At 41.8% G+C, this 17,421-nt stretch overlaps 1 protein-coding gene across 6 annotated transcripts in view; it reads right to left on the bottom strand.

Moving 5' to 3' along the window:
* The window catches only part of PRCP (prolylcarboxypeptidase), a 103,058-nt gene that overhangs the window by 60,755 nt on the left and 24,882 nt on the right, over positions 1 to 17,421 (bottom strand). For 3 of the 6 annotated variants that reach the window (XM_049889643.1, XM_049889644.1, XM_049889645.1), the window contains one exon: positions 8,412 to 16,873. The exons of the other annotated variants lie outside the window; for them this stretch is intronic. In XM_049889643.1, coding sequence (XP_049745600.1) covers positions 8,921 to 10,174 — 1,254 coding nt within the window. In that variant the 5' untranslated portion in view covers positions 10,175 to 16,873 and the 3' untranslated portion in view covers positions 8,412 to 8,920. Of the gene's footprint in view, positions 1 to 8,411; positions 16,874 to 17,421 lie in introns of those variants that run through there. 6 annotated transcript variants of the gene reach the window in all.

Raw genomic sequence — 17,421 nt, 5'->3', positions numbered from 1 at the left:
TTTATGAAATCCCCACATGACTAGCATCCATAAAAGGAAGCAACTGAAGTAACTGCCTAAGCTTTTTCCTCCCGAGGAATTCCAAAATCAAGTTTTCAGTCCTGATTTCACTGTAAAATGACCTCTACAGACTTTTTATCATCATCTTAAAAATACACTCCACAGGCCATTCAATGTTTCACACATTCATCCGGTCTGAATGATAAGGGCACTGTAAAAAAGATAAAGGAAGGGAAGAGGATATCCTCAGCTTAAACCAAAGAGCTCAGAACAATGACGGCAAGTTCAAACGCGACCAAGTTGCTTCCTTTGATTACTTTCAGGTGCTTTTGCCACAGCGTCACCACTTTATATAACTGCCCAGAGCTAATGGGGTGTACAGAGAAATGATAGTTGGTGGTTATATTCATTCCTTCATTCATTTAACAAGTATTTCTTGAGTGCTCACCACGGCGTAAGTGCTAGACATTTAACAGTGAATATGGTCACTGCCCTCACAGTGCTTATAGTCTAGTGATAGAACCAGACAACAAACAAGGAAACATACAAATAAATGCTTAAAAACTATCACGGTGCAGGTTTTATTCTGATAGAGAGGAACAGAACAGTCCTAATTTCAATAGGCTGGTCAGAGAAGGAATCTCGGAGCAGGTGAGAGTTAATTAAGCCTTTAACCACCACAGTCTTCTAGTTAAGTATGTCAACTGTGTAAGAAAATTTCATGGTTCTATTAAATGCTACTTGCCACACGAAGCATTTCTTGTGTTCCCTGCCTTCTTTGTGCTTCCGTGATCATTTTAACTCTATTATAGTGTTTTTCAAATATACTCTTGCACTGTAGTTATATATATATATATGATTTAGTATAGCAGATGCTATACCAATATAAACTCCAAGGCTTGAAGGAATCCTATATGTCATGGATTGAATTGTATCCCCCCCAAAATATGTGTCAACTTCGTTAGGCCATGATTACCAGTATTGTGTGGTTGTGCTCCATTTTGTGATTATAATTTTATTTTAAAAGGATTCGGGTGGGATTGTAACACCACCCTTACCCAGGTCACATCTCTGATCCAATGTAAAGGGAGTTTTCCTGGGGTGGGGCCTGTACCACCTTTTATCTCTAAAGAGATAAACAGGAAAAGGAAGCAAGAGAGAGTTGGGGACCTCATGCCACCAAGAAACCCGCACCAGGAGCAGAGCAAGTGCTTTGGGCCCAGGGTCCCTACACCTGAGAAGCTCCTCCACCAGGGGAAGATCGAGGACAAGGACCTTCCTCCAGAGCCGACAGAAAGAAAGCATTCCCCTGGAGTTTGGACTTGTAAACTACTAGACTGAGAGAACATAAATTTCTTTGTTAAAGCCATCCACTTGTGGTATTTCTGTTATGGCAGGACTAAGACATTATATAATAAAAATTAGAATTTATTGATCAGCAATGTGTATCAGTCCCACCTGCCCCTATGAATAACATAAAACCCCACTGCCATCGAGTCGATTCCAACTCACAGCGACCCTATAGGGCAGAGGAGAACTGCCCCCATAGGGTTTCCAAGGAGTGCCTGGTGGATTCGAACCACCGACCTTTTGGTTAGCAGCCAACCTCTCAACGACTACACCACCAGGGTTTCCATGAACAATGTAAGGGCTGCAGAAGAGCTATATGTATATTATGTCATTTGTTCTTCACAAGACCCCTATGAAGTGAACAGCCTGCATTTTTCCCCACCACACCATGGTAACTGTTGTTAGGTGCCATCAAGTCGGTTCCAACTCATAGCAACCCTATGTACCACAGAACGAAACACTGCCCAGTCCTGAGCCATCCTTACAATCGTTATGCTTGAGCCCATTGTTGCAGTCACCGTGTCAATCCATCTCATTGAGGGTCTTCCTCTTTTCCACTGACCCTGTATTTTACCCAGCATGATGTCCTACTCCAGGGACTGATCACTTCTGACAACATGTCCAAAGTAGGTAAGATGCAGTCTCACCATCCTTGCTTCTAAGGAGCATTCTGGTTGTACTTCTTCCAAGACGGATTTGTTCATTCTTTTGGCAGCCCACAGTACATTCAATATTCTTTGCCAACACCACAATTCAAAGGTGTCAATTTTTCTTTGGTTTTCTTTATTTGTTGCCCAGCTTTCACATGCATATGATGCGACTGAAAATACCATGGCTTGGGTCAGGTGCACCTTAGTCTTCAATGTGACATCTTTGCTTTTTAACACTTTACAGAGATCTTTTGCCTAGTGGAATGTATCTTTTGATTTCTTGACTGCTGCTTCCACGGGTGTTGATTATGGAATCAAGTAAAATGAAATCCTTGAAAACTTCCATCTTTTCTCCATTTATCATGATGTGGCTTATTGGTTCAGTTGTGAGGACTTTTGTTTTCTTTACGTTGAGGTGTAATCCATCCTGAAGGCTGTGGTCTTTGATCTTCATACCATACTGCCTACCCATTTCTCGTTCATGTCTATACCCCCATAGCACAAAGCACATTGCTCACAGGGCTTGCTCCGTCAATGACGAGCTGAATTGAGTACAAGAAGTGGGAAGTGGGATGTGACACCAGAAGACTAAATGTCCTAACTGGACTGAGGGTCTGCTCGTTAACTCTGCTCTGGGCCCTTGGGGCCAGAGCTAGACTCTGTTATCATTCTATCAGAAATGTGTTAGCCTGAGCAAATGTGAACAGATCCTGAAGTTATCAAGTTAAAATCCACCTCAACCTTGAAAGGCTAGAAAAGTGGTAAACACACAATTATGATTAATATTGATCTTCCTTAGCAAGGACAAGACCCTTTCATTCCCCCCACCATTCCCTCAATGCCTATTATGTGTCCCTGGCTACACTACATACAAGGATAAAAAGTGCAATCTTTGTCCTCAAGGAGGCCACAGTCTAGTGGAAGGGACAAATAAGCAAAGAAGCCACTTCTATGCAAGAAATACATGTTATGAATGTGGGTAAGTGAGGGGTATCTGTTGTGGCAGTGAAGAGGAGATGCACCCAGTGATACACGGGACTACCAAACCCGAAAAACCAAACCTGTTGCCGTTGAGTCGATTCTGATTCATAGCGATCCCACAGGACAAAGTAGAACTGCCCCATAGGGTTTCCAAGGAGCGACTGGTGGATTCAAACTGCCAGCCTTTTGGTTAGCAGCTGACCTCTTAGCCACTGCACTACCAGGGCTCCACAGTGAAGGCAAACTCAGAGCTGCTGATAATGCCCATCTTGGGGCCCTGCCCAAATCTTTTCCAATCTTATCTCCTACCAATTGTCCCTCTCCTGATTGGTATTTCAGAAATCCTATGGACATAATATGCTTTCTCAAGTCTCCAAGTTTTCGAACATGAATGTCTTGGTTATCCAATGTGCTGCCATAACAGAAATACCACATGTGAATGGCTTTAACAAAGAGAAATTCATTTTCTCACAGTCTAGTAGGTTACAAGTCCAAATTCAGGGCATTGACTCCGGGGGAAGGATTTCCCTCTCTGTAGGCTCTGGAGGAAGGTCCTTGTCCTCAACCTTTCCCTGGTCGAGGAGCTTCTCAGGCGCAGGGACCCCATGTCCTTTACACGGTCTGCTCCTGGCACTACTTTTTTGGTGGTATGAGGTCCTCAACTCTCTGCTTGCTTCCCTTTCCTTTTCTCTCGAGAGATAAAAGGTGGTACAGGCCACACCCCAGGGAAACTCCTTTTACTTTGGTTCAGGGAGGTGACCTGAGTAAGGGTGGTGTTACAATCCTACCTTAATCCTCTCAACATAAAAATAATCACAAAATGCAGGACAGCCACAGAATACTGGGAATTGATGCACACATTTGGGGGGGAACATAATTCAATCCATGACATTCCACCTTTGGCCCCCCAAAAAATCACTTTCTCGCAACATGCAAAACATATTTATCCTATCATATCACCCAAAAACAAACAAAAAACCCATTGCTGTCAAGTCAATTCTGACTCATAGCAACCCTATACGACAAAGCAGAACTGCCCCACACAGTTTCCAAGGAGCACCTGGTGGATTCGAACTGCTGACATTTTGATTAGCAGCCAAACTCTTAACCACTACACCACCAGGGTTTCCCCATCATATCACAGGAAGTCTTAATTCCAAGTCCAAAATCCAAAAACTCTTCATATGTGAAATCCAGAATACAAGTATCCGCTTCCAAAGGTCCAATGGCAGAACAAGTACACGCTAGACATTTCCATTACAAATGGGAGAAACTGAAGGGGAAGAAGGCATTAACAGGCACCAAGCAAGTCAGCAGAACACATTACATTAGCCCTTGTTGTTATTGTTGTTAGGGGCCGTCGAGTCGGTTTCAACTCATAGCGACCCTATGCACAAGAGAATGAAACACTGCCCGGTCCTGCGCCATCTTTACAATTGTTGTTATGCTTGAGCTCATTGTTGCAGCCACTCTGTCAATCCACCTCGTTGAGGGGCTTCCTCTTTTCCGCTGACCCTGTACTCTGCCAAGCATGATGTCCTTCTCCAGGGACTGATCCCTCTTGACGACATGTCCAAAGTATGTAAGATGCAGTCTCGCCATCCTTGCTTCTAAGAAGAATTCTGGTTGTACTTCTTCTAAGACAGATTTGTTAGTTCTTTTGGCAGTCCATGGTATACACAATATTCTTCGCCAACACCACAATTCAAAGGAGTCAACTCTTCTTCGGTCTGCCATTTTCATTGTACAGCTTTCACATGCATATGATGCGATTGAAAATACCATGGCTTGGGTCAGGCGCACCTTAGTCTTCAGGTGAAATCTTTGCTCTTCAACACCTTGAAGAGGTCCTTTGCAGCAGATTTACCCAATGCAATGTGTCTTTTGATTTCTTGACTGCTGCTTCCATGGCTGTTGATTGTGGATCCAAGTAAAATGAAATCCTTGACAACTTCAATCTTTTCTCCATTTATCATGATGTTGCTCCCTGGTCCAGTTGTGAGGATTTTTGTTTTCTTTATGTTGAGGTGCAATCCATACTGAAGGCTGTGGTCTTTGATCTTCACTAGTAAGTGCTTCAAGTCCTCTTCACTTTCAGCAAGCAAGGTTGTGTCATCTGCATAATGCAGGTTGTTAATGAGTCTTCTCCAATCCTGATGCCCCGTTCTTCTTCATATAGTCCAGCTTCTGGGATTATTTGTTCAGCATACAGATTAAATAGGTATGGTGAAAGAATACAACCCTGAAGCACACCTTTCCTGACTTTAAACCAATCAGTATCCCCTTGTTCTGTCCGAACAACTGCCTCTTGATCTATGTAAAGGTTCCTCATGAGCACAATGAAGTGTTCTGGAATTCCCATTCTTCTCAATGTTATCCATAGTTTGTTATGATCCACACAGTCAAATATTTTTGCATAATCAATAAAACACAGGTAAACACCCTTCTGGTATTCTTTGCTTTCAGCCAGGATCCATCTGACATCAGCAATGATATCCCTGGTTCCACGTCCTCTTCTGAAACAGGCCTGGATATCTGGCAGTTCCCTGTCGATATACTGCTGCAGCCATTTTTGAATGATCTTCAGCAGAATTTTGCTTCCATGTGATATTAATGATATTGTTCTATCATTTCCACATTCGGTTGGATCACCTTTCTTGGGAATAGGCATAAATATGGATCTCTTCCAATCAGTTGGCCAGGAAGCTGTCTTCCATATTTCTTGGCATAGATGAGTGAGCACCTCAGCGCTGCATCTGTTTGCCGAAACATCTCAACTGATATTCCATCAATTCCTGAAGCCTTGTTTTTCAACAATGCCTTCAGAGCAGCTTGGACTTCTTCCTTCAGTACCATCAGTTCCTGTTCATATGCCACCTCTTGAAATGGTTGAATATCGACTAATTCTTTTTGGTATAATGACTCTGTGTATTCCTTCCATCTTCTTTTGATGTTTCCTGAATCATTTAATATTTTCCCCATGGAATCCTTCACTATTGCAACTCGAGGCTTGAATTTTTTCTGCTGTTCTTTCAGCTTGAGTAACACCGAGTGTGTTCTTCCCTTTTGGTTTTCCATCTCCAACTCTTTGTACATGTCATTATAATACTTTACTTTGTCTTCTTGAGAGGCCCTTTGAAATCTTGTGTTCAGTTCTTTTACTTCATCAATTCTTCCTTTTGCTTTAGCAGCTCGACGCTCAAGAGCAAGTTTCAGAGTCTCCTCTGATACCCACCTTGGTCTTTTCTTTCTTTCCTGTCTTTTCAGTGACCTCTTGCTTTCTTCATGGATGATGTCCTTGATATCATTCCACAACTCATCTGGTCTTCGGTCACTAGTGTTCAATGCATCAGGATGGTCTCTAAATTCAGGTGGGATATACTCAAGGTCATATTTTGGCTCTCGTGGACTTGCTCTGATTTTCTTCAGTTTCAGCCTGAACTTGCATATGAGCAATTGACAGTCTGTTCCACAGTCGGCCCCTCACCTTGTTCAGACTGATGATATTGAGTTTTCCATCATCTCTTTCCACAGGTGTAGTCAGTTTGATTTCTGTGTGTTCCATCTGGTGAGGTCCATGTGTATAGTCGCTGTTTATGTTGGTGAAAGAAGATATTTGCAATGAAGAAGTTGTTGGTCTTGCAAAATTCTATCATTCAATCTCCGGCTTCGTTTCTATCACCAAGGTCACATTTTCCAACTACTGATCCTTCTTCTTTGTTCCCAACTTTCACATTCCAATCACCAGTAATTATCAATGCATCTTGATTGAATGTACGATCAATTTCAGACTGCAGTAGCTGATAAAAATCTTCTATTTCTTCATCTTTGGCCCTAGCGGTTGGTGTGTAAATTTGAATAATTGTTGTATTAACTGGTCTTCCTTGTAGGCGTACGGATATTATCCTATCGCTGACAGCATTGTGCTTCAGGATAGGTCTTGAAACATTCTTTTTGACAATGAATGCAACAACATTCCTCTTCTAGTTCTCATTCCCAGCATAGAAGACTATATGATTGTCAGATTCAAAATGGCCAATCCCAGTCCATTTCAGTTCACTAATGCCTAGGAAATCGATGTTTCTGCATTCCATTTCATTTTTGACGATTTCCAATTTTCCTAGATTCATACTTAGTACATTCCAGGTTCCGATTATTAATGGATGTTTGCAGCTGTTTCTTCTCATGTTGAGTCGTGCCACATCAGCAAATGAAGGTCCCGAAAGCTTTACTCCATCCACATAATTAAGGTCAACTCTACTTTTTTTGTAAAACTAATATATAATCATATTAGAGAATTTCGGAAATACAGCAAAGTATGAAAGAGAATTACAATTAAACGTAATTTTCCAGTCTCTGGTCTTCTCTGTGTGTCTGTCTTTATTGAGTGCCTTCAAAGGTAGAATCATGTAGGGCAGAGGTGGCCAAACTACACTCCACTGGCCAAAGCCAGCCCACCACTTTTGTTTTTTTTTCTTAATAATTTTTATTGCGCTTTAAGTGAAAGCTTACAAATCAAGTCAGTCTCTCACATATAAGCTTATATACACCTTACTACATACTCCCATTTACTCTCCCCCTAATGAGTCAACCCGCTCTCTCCTTCCACTCTCTCCTTTCCTGACTGTTTTGCCAGTTTCTAACCCTCTCTACCCTCCCATATCCCCTCCAGACAAGAAATGCCAATACAGTCTCAAGTGTCCATGTGATACAAGTAGCCCACTCTTCATCAGCATCTCTCTCCAACACATTGTCCAGTCCCTTCCATGTCTGATGAGCTGTCTTCGGGATTGGTTCCTATCCTGGGCCAACAGAAGGTTTGGGGACCATGACCACCAGGATTCTTCTAGTCTAAGTGAGACCATTAAGTCTGGTCTTTTTATGAGAGTTTCGGGTCTGCATCTCACTGTTCTCCTGCTCCCTCAGGGGTTCTCTGTTGTGCTCCCTGTCAGGGCAGTCATCGGTTGTGGCCGGGCACCACCTACTTCTTCTGGTCTAAAGATGATGTAAGTCTCTACTTCCATGTGGCCCTTTCTGTCTCTTGGGCTCATAGTTATCGTGTGACCTTGGTGTTCTTCATTCTCCTTTGATCCAGGTGGGTTGACACCAATTGATGCATCTTAGATGGCCACTTGTTAGCATTTAAGGCCCCAGACGCCACACTTCAAAGTGGGAGGCAGAATGTTTTCATAATAGAATTTAATTTCCCAATTGACTTAGAAGTCCCCTTAAGCCACAGTCCCCAAACCCCTGCCCTTGCTCCGCTGACCTTCGAAGCATTCATTTCATCCCGGAAACTTCCTTCCTTTTGGTCCAGTCCAGTTGAGCTGACCTTCCCTGTATTGAGTATTGTCCTTCCCTTCACCTAAAGTAGCTCTTATCTACTATCTAATCAGTAAATAACCCCCTCCGACCCCCCTCCTTCCCCCCTCTCGTAACCACAAAAGATTGTGTTCTTCTCAGTTTATACTATTTCTCAAAATCTTATAATAGTTGCCTTATACAATATTTGTCCTTTTGCATCTGACTAATTTCACTCAGCATAATGCCTTCCAGGTTCCTCCATGTTATGAAATGTTTCACAGATTCTCGTCACTGTTCTTTACTGATGCATTGTATTCCATTCTGTGAATATACCATAATTTATTTAATCATTCATCCATTGAGGGACACTTTGGTTGCTTCCAGCTTTTTGCTATTGTAAACAGTGCTGCAATAAACATGGATGTACATATATCTGTTCATGTAAAGGCTCTTATTTCTCTAGGGTATATTCCGAGGAGTGGGATTTCTAGGTTTTATGGTAGTTCTATTTCTAACTTTTTAAGAAAACGCCAGATAGATTTCCAAAGTGGTTGTACCATTTTACATTCCCACCAGCAGTGTATAAGAGTTCCAATCTCTCCGCAGCCTCTCCAACATTTCTTATTTTGTGTTTTTTAGATTAATGCCAGCCTTGTTGGCGTGAGATGGAATCTCATCGTAGTTTTAATTTGCATTTCTCTAATGGCTAATGATTGAGAGCATTTTCCCTTGTATCTGTTAGCTGCCTGAATATCTTCCTTAGTGAAGGGTGTGTTCATATCCTTTGCCCACTTGTTGATTGGGTTGTTTGTCTTTTTGTGGTTGAGTTTTAACAGAATCATATACATTTTAGAGATCAGGCGCTGGTTGGAGATGTCATAGCTGAAAAGTTTTTCCCAATCTGTAGGTGGTCTTTTTACTCTTTTGGTGAAGTCTTTAGATGAGCATAGGTGTTTGATTTTTAGGAGCTCCCAGTTATCTGGTTTCTCTTTGTCATTTTTAGTAATGTTTTCTATTCTGTTTATGCCTTGTATTAGGGCTCCTAACATTGTCCCTATTTTTTCTTCCATGATCTTTATCGTTTTAATCTTTATGTTTAGGTCTTTGATCCACTTGGAGTTAGTTTTTGTGCATGGTGTGAGGTATGGGTCCTGTTTCATTTTTTTGCAAATGGATATCCAGTTATGCCAGCACCATTTGTTAAAAAGACTATCTTTTTCCCAGTGAACTGACACTGGGCCTTTGTCAAATATCAGCTGCTCATACGTGGATGGATTTATATCTGGGTTCTCAATTCTGTTCCATTGGTCTATGTGCCTGCTGTTGTACCAGTACCAGGCTGTTTTGACTACTGTGGCTGTATGATATGTTCTAAAATCAGGTAGAGTGAGGCCTCCCACTTTCTTCTTCTGTTTCAGTAATGCTTTACTTATCCAGGGCTTCTTTCCCTTCCATATGAAGTTGGTGATTTGTTTCTCCAACACATATAAAAATGTCATTGGAATTTGGATCAGAAATGCATTGTATGTATAGATGGCTTTTGGTAGAATTGACATTTTTACTATGTTAAGTTTTCCTATCCATGAGCAAGGTATGTTTTTCCACTTATGCAGGTCCCTTTTAGTTTCTTGCACTACTACTTTGTAGTTTTCTTTGTAGAGGTGTTTTACATCTTTGGTAAGATTTATTCTTAAGTATTTTATCTTCTTGGGGGCTACTGTGAATGGTACTGATTTGGTGATTTCCTCTCCAATGTTCTTTTTGTTGATGTAGAGGAATCCAAGAGATTTTTGTATGTTTATCTTATAACCTGAAACTCTGCCGAACTCTTCCATTAGTTTCAGTAGTTTTCTGGAGAATTCCTTAGGGTTTTCTGTGTATAAGATCATGTCATCTGCAAATAGAAATAATTTTACTTCTTCCTTGCTAATCTAAATGCCCTTTATTTCTTTGTCTGGCCTAATTGCTCTGGCTAGGACCTCTAGCACAATGTTGAATAACGGCGGTGATAAAGGGCATCCTTGTCTGGTTCCCATTCTCAAGGGAAATGCTTTCAGGCTCTCTCCATTTAGAATGATGTTGGCTGTTGGCTTTGTATAGATGCCCTTTATTATGTTGAGGAATTTTCCTTCAATTCCTATTTTGCTGAGAGTTTTTATCATGAATCGGTGTTGGACTTTGTCAAAGGCCTTTTCTGCATCAATTGATAAGATCATGTGGCTTTTGTCTTTTGTTTTATTTATATGGTGGATTACATTAATGGTTTTTCTAATATTGAACCAACCTTGCATACCTGGTATAAATCCCTCTTGGTCGTGGTGGATTATTTTGTGATGTGTTGTTGAATTCGATTGGCTAGAATTTTGTTGAGGATTTTTGCATCTATGTTCATGAGGGATACAGGTCTGTAATTTTCTTTTTTTGTGGTATCTTTACCTGGTTTTGGTATCAGGGATATGGTGGCTTCACAGAATGAGTTAGGTAGTATTCCATCATTTTCTATGCTTTGAAATGCCTTTAGTAGTAGTGGTGTTAACTCCTCTCTGAAAGTTTGATAGAACTCTGCAGTGAAGCCGTCCAGGTCAGGGCTTTTTTGTTGTTGGGAGTTTTTTGATTACCTTTTCAATCTCTTTTTTTGTTATGGGTCTATTTAGTTGTTCTACTTCTGATTGTGTTAGTTTAGGTTGGTAATGTTCTTCTAGGAATTCATCCATTTCTTCTAGGTTTGCAAATTTGTTAGACTACAATTTTCCATAATAATCTGATATGATTCTTTTAATTTCAGTTGGGTCTGCTGTGATATGGCCCATCTCATTTCTTATTCGGGTTATTTGTTCCTTTCCTGTATTTCTTTAGTCACTCTGGCCAATGGTTTATCAATTTTGTTAATTTTTTCAAAGTACCAACTTTTGGCTTTGTTAATTCTTTTAATTGTTTTTCTGTTCTCTAATTCATTTAGTTCAGCTCTAATTTTTCTTCTTTTCTTCTGGTGCCTGATGGATTTTTTTGTTGCTCGCTTTCTATTCCTTCAAGTTGTAGGGACAGTTCTCTGATTTTGGCTCTTTCTTCTTTGTGTGTGTGTGCATTTATTGATATAAATTGACCTCTGAGCACTGCTTTTGCTGTGTCCCACAGTTTTGATAGGAAATGTTTTCATTCTCGTTGCATTCTATGAATTTCTTTATTCCCTCCTTAATATCTTCTATAACCCAGTCTTTCTGAGCAGGGTATTTTTCAGTTTCCATGTATTTGATTTCTTTTCCCTGATTTTTCTGTTATTGATTTCCACTTTTATGGCCTTGTGGTGTGAGAAGATGCTTTGTAGTATTTTGATGTTTTGGATTATGCAAAGGTTTGTTTTATGACCTAATATTCTAGAGAATGTTCCATGTGCACTAGAAAAAAAAAGTATACATTGCAGCTGTTGGGTGGAGTGTTCTGTATAGGCCTATGAGGTCAAGTTGGTTGATTGTAGCATTAGGTCTTCTGTGTCTCTATTGAGCTTCTTACTGGAAGTCCTATCCTTCTCCCAAAGTGGTGTGTTGAAGTCTCCTACTATAATTGTGGAGGTGTCTATCTCACTTTTCAGTTCTGTTAAAGTTTGTTTTATGTATCTTGCAGCCCTGTCATTGGGTGCATAAATATTTAATATGGTTATACTGTCCTGGTAAAGTGTCCCTTTAATCATTACGTAGTGTCCTTCTTTATCCTTTGTGGTGGATTTAACTTTAAAGTCTATTTTGACAGAAATTAATATTGCTACTCTTGGTCTTTTTTGATTGTTGTTTGCTTGATATATTTTTTTCCATCCTTTGAATTTTAGTTTGTTTGTGTCTCTAAGTCTAAGGTGTGTCTCTTGTAGGCAGCATATAGACAGATCGTGTTTCTTTATCCAGTCTGAGACTCTCTGTCTCTTTATTTGTGCATTTAGTCCATTTACATTCAGCGTAATTATAGATTAGTATGTGTTTAGTGTTGTCATTTTGATGCCTTTTTATGTGTGTTGTTGTCAATTTCATTTTTCCACTTACTTTTTTGTGCTGAGATATTTTTCTTTGTAAATTGTGTGCTCCTCATTTTCATAGTAGTTGAATTTATGTTTGCTGAGTTGTTATGTTTTTCTTGGTTTTTATTTTGAGTTATGGAATTGTTAGACCTTTTTGTGGTTACCTTAATATTTACCCTATTTTTCTAAGTAAAAACCTAACTTGTATTGTCCTATATCACCTTGTTTCCCTCTCCATACGGCAGTTCTATGCCTACTGCACTTAGTCCCTCTATTTGAGTATTGTCATCTTTTACATGATGACTTCAATGATTCCCTGTTTTGAGCACTTTTTTCTTTTTAAAATTAATCTTAATTTGTTTTTGTGATTTCCCTATTTGAGTTGATATCAGGATGTTCTCTTCTGTGACCTAGTGTTGTGTTGGTATCTGATATTATTGATTTTCTGACCAAACAATTTCCTTTAGTATTTCTTGTAGCTTTGGTTTGGTTTTTGCAAATTCTCTAAGCTTGTGTTTATCTCTAAATGTTTTAATTTCACCTTCATATTTGAGAGAGAGTTTTGCTGGATATGTGATCCTTGGCTGGCAGTTTTTCTCCTTCAGCGCTCTATATATGTCATCCCATTGCCTTCTTGACTGCATGGTTTCTGCTGACTAGTCTGAACTTATTCTTACTGATTCTCCTTTGTAAGAGACCTTTCTTTTATCCTTATCCCTGGCTCCTTTTAAGATTTTCTCTTTATCTTTGGTTTTAGCAAGTTTGATGATAATATATCTTGGTGATTTTCTTTTTGGATCAATCTTATATGGGGTTCGATGAGCATCTTGGATAGATATCCTTTCGTCTTTCATGATGCCAGGGAAGTTTTCTGTGAACAGATCTTCAACTATTCTCTTTGTCTTTTCTGTTATCCCTCCCTGTTCTGGGACTCCAATCACATGCAAGTTATTCTTCTTGATAGAGTCCCACATGATTCTTAGGGTTTCTTCATTTTTTTAATTCCTTTATCTGATTTTTCTTCAACTATATTGGTGTCAATTGCCTTATCCTCCAACTCCCCCACTCTGCATTCCAATTGCTTGATTCTGCTCCTCTGGCTTCCTATTGAGTTGTCTAATTCTGTAATTTTACTGTTAATCTTTTGGATTTCTGAATGCTGTCTCTCTATGGATTCTTGCAGCTTATTAATTTTTCCACTAGGTTTTTGAATAATCTTTTTGATTTCTTCAACTGCTTTATCAGTGTGTTCCTTGGCTTTTTCTGTAGATTGCCTTATTTCACTTCCGAGGTCATCCCTGATGTCTTGAAGCATTCTGTAAATTAGTTTTTTATATCCTGCATCTGGCAATTCCAGGATTGTATCTTCATTTGGGAAAGATTTTGATTCTTTAATTTGGGGAGTTGTAGAAGCAATCATGGTCTGCTTTTTTATGTGGTTTGATATCAACTGCTGTCTCCAAGCCATCTATAAGATATTGTAATGATTTAATTTCTATTTGCTCACTGAGTCTTATCTTGTTTTGTTTTCTTTCAGTATCTGCAGATGGGCTACCAGATTGCGCTGTCTTGATTATTGTAGCCTTTGAATCACTTATGTCCTATTACCAGCTGGTTTGGGCTGTTACCAGATATATAAGCCTAAGAGTCCATGCACTATTCTTGAATAGAATCACCTTAGGTGTTCTGATTTTGGGTCACCAAGTGTGTGGTGTAGACTGTCACCTATTCACTTAGAGGAGTAGTCGTGATAGTTGTGTGCACCAGATTCTAGTAGCTGCAGGGGTCACACTCCGGGGGGGCAGGATGCTGACAGCCTTCCCCCAAGTGCCAGTGAGGTAGGTGTGTCTCTATTCCTAAAGCACTTTGGTGGGTGGGTACTGCAGCTGTACCTTAGGCAGCCAGTGCATGTACCTCTACAGACTGATAGGTGTCACTATCCTCAGACCCCTATGGCAGGAGACTAGGTGGTTTGGGTGGAACTTCAGCCCTCAGTTCCCCGTTGTGGGTCAGTGAGGGCTCTGTTTAATAGGTAGAGATATCAGACCTGGGAAACTTGTCTTTCCAGTGATCCCCTAAAACACTTACAGTCAGATCACTATCAGAATTGCCTTTGCAATATAATAGCCACCTTGTTCCATGTAGGGATGAAAGCCCAAGACTGTGGATCTCATATGCTTGGCTGGAGCTGGTTCTGTATTTTTAGTCCATTTTCAGGAAGTCAGGTAAGGATTTTTAGGCCTGGATTTTTTGTAGCTGCTTCTCTCAGGCCAGGAGAATGGGTTAGGAAAAGACAAAAACAAAAAAACAAAAAACTGCAGAGCACTTCACTCCCTGGCCCAGGAAATTCCAATGTTAATGAAGCCACCTGGGAAGGGGAGGGGAGGGATCAGATAGATAGGAGAGAGTAGCACCCAGGAATATAGGCAAAGTTACTTATCTTGCTTGGTGATGACTGTTTTATCTGAGATTCCCGAGGGGTGTGTAGCCTGTGTGCGTTGGCCGGGTGGAGATTGCCCCCTGAGGGTCAGGCCTGCATCCCGTGCTTGTGCTGTCTCAGAAGCCATGGTCAGTTCCTCTGCTCCCAATCCAAAGCCCAGCGCCAAGGTTCCCCGGCTGGGACGCCGCACTCCAGGCTTCAAAACCAGTCGCTGCCTCCTGGTGACTCCTCCTCCTGTCAGCCGTGTTGCTGCACTGCCTGTGTGCACTAGCTGGGCTTCCCCCGAGGTCACTTCTGGGGGTTAGGGCTGCAACCCATCTTTGCGCTGTCTCAAGATGCCGTGCTCAACTTCCCTGTGCCTAGTCCAAAGCCCAGCGCCAAGGTTTTCTGACTGGGATGCTGGCTCCAGGCTCCGAAAACAGTCACTGCTTCCCCGTGTTTGCTCGTTCTCTCATTAGCCGCATCAGTGTGCAGCCTGCTCGCGCTGGCTGAGTCTCTGTCACTCAGGTCAACTCTTTAGATCTGTGTTTGACGGTCAGGGTTCGTAGATTGTCATGTATGTGATCGATTCACTTGTTTTTCCGAGTCTTTGTTGCAAGAGAGATTCGAGGTAGCTTCTACCTAGTCAGCCATCTTGGCCCTGCCTCCCCTCGACTCTACTTTGAGGCGGCAGCTCTTTCCCAGCCATCTTTTGAGTGTCTTCCAACCTGGGGGGCTCATCTTCTGGCACTATATCAGACAATGTTCTGCTGCTATTCATAAGGTTTTCACTGGCTAATGCTTTTCAGAAGTAGGCTGCCAGGTCCTTCTTCCTAGTCTCTAAGCTCAGCTGAAACCTGTCCTCCATGGGTAATCCTGCTGGTATCTGAATACTAGTGGCATAGCTTCCAGCATCACAGCAACACACAAGCCCCCACAGTACAACAAACTGACAGACACGTGGGGGACATTAGCCCTTAAAGCTTTGAAAATAATCCCCTTTTCTCTGAGACAATTTACACAATGGCCCTGCCCTCCAGACTCTAGGTATTGGCCACATTGTCTGGACTCTAAGTGGAGGCCCCTGGCCCTGGGCTTCAGCTCCACCTTCCAGGCCCATCCACACCATTCTCCTAGTCCATCTGAGTGGAAACTCCTTAGAAACACCAGAGGCCATGGCTCCACCCTCTGAAACCCCTGAGGTCATGGCCATACTTTTTGAGACTGAGGCAGCTCAGCTTCCTGTGTTCCTTGTCTCTTCAGCTTCTGTTTCCTGGTTTCTTGGCCTCTCGGCTCCTCGGGCCTCATATCGGTATCTGCTCTGCTGGGGCAAGTGTTCCAAAGTTCTGTAGCTCCACAGATAAGTGCCCAGAGGCACCCCATTCTGGCAGGAAGCCTCCTGCGCACAGCCACTCAGCTCTCTGGCTCTGTGGGTGGGCTCCAGCACCATCTAGCACTGGCTGGTTCTGCTGCTGTTGGTTCTCTGCTGTTGCAGCTTCTTTGCTGCTGCAGGTTCTCTTCTGCGCTGGTCCTTTGCCACTATCACAAGTCTATCCATTCACAGTTTCAAAACCGCTTCTACATTTTAGGTATCTGTCAGAAACCCCGATGATGTAGTGGTTAAGTACTACAGCTGCTAACCAAGAGGTCGGCAGTTCGAATCCTCCAGGCACTCCTTGGAAACTGTATGGGGGCAGTTCTACTCTGTCCCATAGGGTCACTATAAATCAGAACTGACTCAACGGCAGTGGGTTTGGTTTTTTTTTTGGTTTTGGTTAGAGCAGTACCCCACTCTCTCGGTACCAAATTCAGTCTTAGTCATCTAGTGCTGCCATAACAGATATACCACAAGTGGATGGCTTTAACAAAGAGAAATTTATTCTCTCACAGTCTAGTAGGTTACAAGTCCAAATTCAGGATGTTGGCTCCAGGGGAAGGATTTCTCTTTCTCTGTAGGCTCTGGAGAAAGGTCCTTGTCTTCAATCTCCTCCTGGTCAAGGAGCTTCTCAGGCACAGGGACCCCATGTCTAAAGGGCGCGTTCTGTTCCTGGTGCTGCTTTTTTGGTGGTATGAGGTCCTCAACTCTCTGCTTGCTTCCCTTTCCTTCTATCTCTTGAGAGACGAAAGGTGGTACAGGCCATACCCCAGGGAAACTCCTTTTACCTTGGATCAGGGAGAAGACCTGAGTAAGGGTGGTGTTACAATCCCACTCTAATCCTCTCAACCTAAAATTGCAATCACAAAATGGAGGACAACCACAGAATACTGGGAACCATAGCCCAGACAAATTGATACACACATTTTTAGGGGGACATAATTCAATCCGTGATAATGATTTTCCTTCTGCCTAGAATAAATACCCTCTTTCCTCACATCGATCACTCAAGCAGTATCTCCTCTGTAAAGCTTTCTAGGAAAATCCTAGGCCCCAAGGATAGTGCCCCTTCCCCTGATTCTAAAGCAACCTCCAGCACAGCTGTCACCACACTATGCCGTCATTGTTTTAGAGGGTGACTCAGTGCCATGGAAAGAGCCCAGCTTTGTAGCCTGACAGTCCTGAGCTGAGATGTTAATTGTGCCAATTACCAGCCAGATGACTTCTAGCAAATTTTTTCACTTTTCTGAACCTCAGTAACCTCATCTGTAAAAGGAGTTAATAATGTCTTCCTTACAAGGTTGTACAATTTCAAGGTAGTGTGTGTGTACAAGTC

Source organism: Elephas maximus, chromosome 7 (assembly GCF_024166365.1).
Source record: "Elephas maximus indicus isolate mEleMax1 chromosome 7, mEleMax1 primary haplotype, whole genome shotgun sequence".
Classification (NCBI taxonomy): domain Eukaryota; kingdom Metazoa; phylum Chordata; class Mammalia; order Proboscidea; family Elephantidae; genus Elephas; species Elephas maximus.
Note: the sequence above shows the minus strand (reverse complement) of the source record. Positions and strands in the feature narration are given on the sequence as shown.